Source organism: Hippopotamus amphibius, chromosome X, assembly GCF_030028045.1.
Source record: "Hippopotamus amphibius kiboko isolate mHipAmp2 chromosome X, mHipAmp2.hap2, whole genome shotgun sequence".
Taxonomy (NCBI): domain Eukaryota; kingdom Metazoa; phylum Chordata; class Mammalia; order Artiodactyla; family Hippopotamidae; genus Hippopotamus; species Hippopotamus amphibius.
The window spans coordinates 101,169,836-101,174,611 of record NC_080203.1 but is presented as its reverse complement, the minus strand read 5'-3'; the positions used below and the strand labels follow the sequence as shown (position 1 = coordinate 101,174,611).

The following is a 4,776-nucleotide window of genomic DNA, read 5'->3' as shown; positions in this document are numbered from 1 at the left end:
CTCATTCACAAGCAAGAGGAGTTTGGCTGAGTTTATTTTTTCTCCTTCTTGTCCACAAACCTGAACTGCCTCTGTTCCTGCTCAGTGAGGAGTGTGCAGCCTTGAAAGGTGGAAGGGGCCCAGGGCCAGAGATGGGGTGGGGTGGGATGGGGTCAGGACGAGGGCTTGGCTGCTCTGTGAACTCCAGACCAGCGCCCTGCTGAACCCCGACTCCTGGCCAGCCCTCCTCCAAGCTGGCTTCTGTATCTAGAACATTTTCTCCATGACACAGTCCACAGCCCTTTTTAAAAATCAGTGACAGTCTCGCGCTCCCCGCCCGTGGCTCTCCGTCGGTTCTCTCGTTAGTCTGCCGCGGCCTCCTCAGCCACCCGCCGTAGCCTTCGAGTTTGCGACTCGCGGATAGGCGTCCTCGGCACGGAGAAGCCGGACTCGGAGTCGTCGCCTGAGTGCCTTTCATCTGAGAAGTTCAGGGCACTTTGTGGAACTTCTGCCACACAGGCCGTGGGTCTTGCAGCACATTTGTAAGCAATGGCTGCCATCCGGAAGAAACTGGTGATTGTTGGAGATGGAGCCTGTGGCAAGACTTGCTTGCTCATTGTATTTAGCAAGGACCAGTTCCCAGAGGTGTATGTACCTACAGTGTTTGAGAACTATGTGGCGGATATTGAAGTGGACGGAAAGCAGGTAGAGGTGGCTTTGTGGGACACAGCTGGGCAGGAAGATTATGATCGCTTGAGGCCTCTCTCCTACCCGGATACTGATGTTATACTGATGTGTTTCTCCACTGACAGCCCTGATAGTTTAGAAAACATCCCAGAAAAATGGACTCCGGAAGTCAAGCATTTCTGTCCCAATGTGCCCATCATCCTGGTTGGGAACAAGAAGGATCTTCGAAATGCTGAGCACACAAGGCGGGAGCTAGCCAAGATGAAGCAGGAGCCAGTAAACCCGGAAGAAGGCAGAGGTATGGCAAATAGGATTGGTGCTTTGGGGCACATGGAGTGTTCAGCAAAGACCAAAGATGGAGTGAGGGAGGTTTTTGAAATGGCCACGAGAGCTGCTCTGCAAGCCAGACGTGGGAAGAAAAAATCTGGGTGCCTTGTCTTGTGAAACCTTGCTGCAAGCACAGCCCTCATGCGATTAATTTCGAAGTGCTGTTTATTAATCTTAGTGTATGATTACTGGCCTTTTGCATTTATCTATAATTTACCTAAGATTACAAATCAGAAGTCATCTTGCTACCAGTATTTAGAAGCCAACCATGATAATTAATGATGTCCAACCCACCTGACCCACCAGGGTCCTTCTGACACTGCTCTAACAGCCCTCCTCTGCACTCCCACCTGACACACCAGGGTCCTTCTGACACTGCTCTAACAGCCCTCCTCTGCACTCCCACCTGACACACCAGGGTCCTTCTGACACTGCTCTAACAGCCCTCCTCTGCACTCCCACCTGACACACCAGGGTCCTTCTGACACTGCTCTAACAGCCCTCCTCTGCACTCCCACCTGACACACCAGGGTCCTTCTGACACTGCTCTAACAGCCCTCCTCTGCACTCCCACCTGACACACCAGGGTCCTTCTGACACTGCTCTAACAGCCCTCCTCTGCACTCCCACCTGACACACCAGGCGCTAATTCAAGGATTTCTTAACTTCTTGCTTCTTTCTAGAAAGAGAAACAGTTGGTAACTTTTGTGAATTAGGCTGTAACTACTTTATAACTAACATGTCCTGCCTATCATCTGTCAGCTGCAAGGTACTCTGGTGAGTCACCACTTCAGAGCCTTACTCATTTTAACAAATTTCATTGGCATAGCTCTGGGTGGCTATCCAGTTTTTTGAAAATGTGCTCAGCCAGAAAGGCCCAAGTCCACGCAGCTGTGGCAAAGTTACAGTTCTGTGGTTTCATGTTAGTTACCTTATAGTTACTGTGTAATTAGTGCCGCTTAATGTATGTTACCAAAAATAAATATATCTACCCCCCCCAAAAAAAAAAAATCAGTGACAGGGTTCAACTCAGCCTAACCAGACACAGAACCAGTTCCTGCGGGCATTTGGGAAACCAGCAAAGAGTCTTCGGCCCTATCATCCGCTGATTCCCACAGCCTGCCAACCTACTTGCTCCCCAGTGCAGAGCAAGTGTCACCTCTGGGAGTCCCTTCCCTCCAAGGACGCTGCTACAGGGTGGTCTTCGGATTTTCTCCTTCTGCTTCTGCAGAAAAGACCTAGCAGGCAGAAGCCTTCTCTTCAGTTTCATGACATCAGCAGAGGAGACTCTTCAGATGTGTCCTAGAAAGCTCCCCCAAACATAGAGAAAAAGTCCCAAATCAGAGCCCAAAGAAGGAAGAGGGAAAGGATGAAGGAGATTGTCAGGGCACAAGTTTTCATCACATATCTGGAATTGAAGGCCTTCCCGTGCGCACGCCCCCACACACATACACACAACACAGTTAGGAAATTCTCCAAGACTTAACATAGCCCAGCTCCCTTTGACTAACTGTGTGATTCAGGGGAAGTTATCTCTGCTCAGTTTCCTCATCTGTAAAATGGGGTCACAATAGTCCATGTCTTAGTGTATTGTTGTGAGGTGTCCATGAGATTATCCACATCAAGATGTGAGAGCAACATCAGGCATATATGTCACACATTCAACAAATACAACTATTGTGATCATTTCTCCCTATTTCCTTGGCCTTTTACAAGGGGGCCTGCATTGCTTTTTTTTTTTAATATATATCCTTCTATTTTTATTAGTATTATTTATTTATTTATTTATTGGATGCATTGGGTCTTTGTTGCTGTGTGCGGGCTTTCTCTAGTTGTGTTGCGGGAGGGCTACTCTTCCTTGCAGTGTGCAGGCTTCTCATTGCGGTGGCTTCTCTTGTTGCAGAGCACGGGCTCTAGACGCACGGGCTTCAGTAGTTGTGGCACTCAGGCTCAGTAGTTGTGGCTCGAGGGCTCTAGAGCGCAGGCTCAGTAGTCGTGGCGCACGGGCTTAGTTGCTCCGCGGCATGTGGGATCTTCCTGGACCAGGGCTCGAACCCGTGTCCCCTGCATTGGCAGGTGGATCCTTAACCACTGCACCACCAGGGAAGCCCCTGCATTGCTTTTTAAATTTCATAATATATGTGTGTGTGTGTGTGTGTGTGTATAGTTTGAATTCAAAAAGTAATATGTGCTTGGGATCCCACATGCCACGGAGCAACTAAGCCCATGCACCACGACTACTGAGCCTGCACTCTAGAGCCCTCGAGCCACAACTACTGAGCCTGAGTGCCACCACTACTGAAGCCCGTGCACCTAGAGCCCGTGCTCCGCCACAAGAGAAGCCACCGCACTGAGAAGCCCGAGCACCACAATGAAGAGTAGCCCCCGCTCACTGCAACTAGAGAAAGCCCGTGTGTAGCAATGAAGACCCAATGCAGCCCAAAATAAATAAATAAATAAATAAATTTTTTAAAAAGTAATATGTGCTTATAAAAATTCAAACAATTCCCAGCAAAAAAAGGTGAACCTTTCTTCTCACCATCCTTCCTGATACTGCTCTCCTCCCCAGAGGCACCCACCAGCCCCAGTCTGGCCAGACAGCTCAAGGCCTTTCTCTCTACGTTGGTAAATACGCACAAGGATCGTTGAGTATAAAGGAACTCATGCTGGATTTGCAATTTACTTCTCCTTTCATGTTTCTTGGAGAACATTCCATATCAGTACACACGAGTCTTTTTAAATGATATATTGTATTTCATGGCACAGATGCTCCTTATTTACTTAACCATCCCCTCCTGTTGGATATTTAGGTTATTGTCAAATTTTTGCCATAAAATAACGATGCCGTGAACATCCCAGGATATAGGTCGGCCTGCTCATGTAGGTTTGAAAAAATGAGACTTAAAAGTAGAAATTCTGGGCCAAAGGCTATGACCACACTCAAATGTGCACAGATACCACCAAATTATTCTCCAAAGGGGCTGTCCCAATTTAACCCCCCCCCACCAGCAACCTGCTGTTACTCTGATTTGCATTTCTTTAATTATAAGTGAGTATATAAGCATCTTCTCATTGGATTGTTGGTTATTTGTGTTGGGAGAGGCCTTCCTACCCTACAATTATTAAATACTCCACAATGAGATTTCATCACGTTTTTATAGTTCTTTGAAATGTTTGGATTTTTAATCCACCTGGTGTTTCTTTTTGTGTAGGGTGTGAGATTAGGTTCTAATCTTATGCTAATATTGCTTATAAACAATTTTTTAAGAAGCTACTTAAAAAGAAAGGCTCTACATATAGACACCACACACACACACACCCCCAGCTATGTATGTGAAGCAGACAACCAGCTTAGTCAGTATCTGGAGAGCAAAGTGCAGGGGGCCCCTGGGTGGGACGTCCAGGCCAAGAAGCCTGTGGCCCCCAAGACAGAGCTGGGCCCCCAGGCCCCTGCAGACTGGGCTGGCCCCGGCAAGCAGGTGTCAGCTGGAAAAGGGGGCCCAGACTTCCACCTTCAGCCCTGCAGGGTAGGACGGGTTCTCTGACCCTCAGGATTGAGGAAATTGTGGACATAGTTCTGGCTCCTCACCCTGCCCCCAGTGCTCTGCCTGGAGACCCCACAGCTACACCAGGGCTTGGCAGGAGGACCTGTCCACAGGCTGGCATTCCAGGGCACAGACGGAGAGGGAAGGTAAACCCAGACCCCAGGAATGCAGTCCGCCCCTGCAAAATAATGCTGCTGGCCGCCCAGATCCCCATCATAAAAGCTTAATGTAATCACAC

The 4,776-nt window shown here is 48.5% G+C and overlaps 1 protein-coding gene across 1 annotated transcript; it reads left to right on the top strand.

Moving 5' to 3' along the window:
- The first annotated feature begins 307 nt into the window (after positions 1-307).
- Positions 308-1,230, top strand: LOC130842709 (transforming protein RhoA-like). Its single transcript, XM_057719409.1, has one exon. The coding sequence runs from the start codon at positions 529-531 to the stop codon at positions 1,108-1,110; it is 582 nt and encodes a 193-aa protein (XP_057575392.1). The 5' UTR covers positions 308-528; the 3' UTR covers positions 1,111-1,230.
- The last annotated feature ends 3,546 nt before the right edge of the window (positions 1,231-4,776 follow it).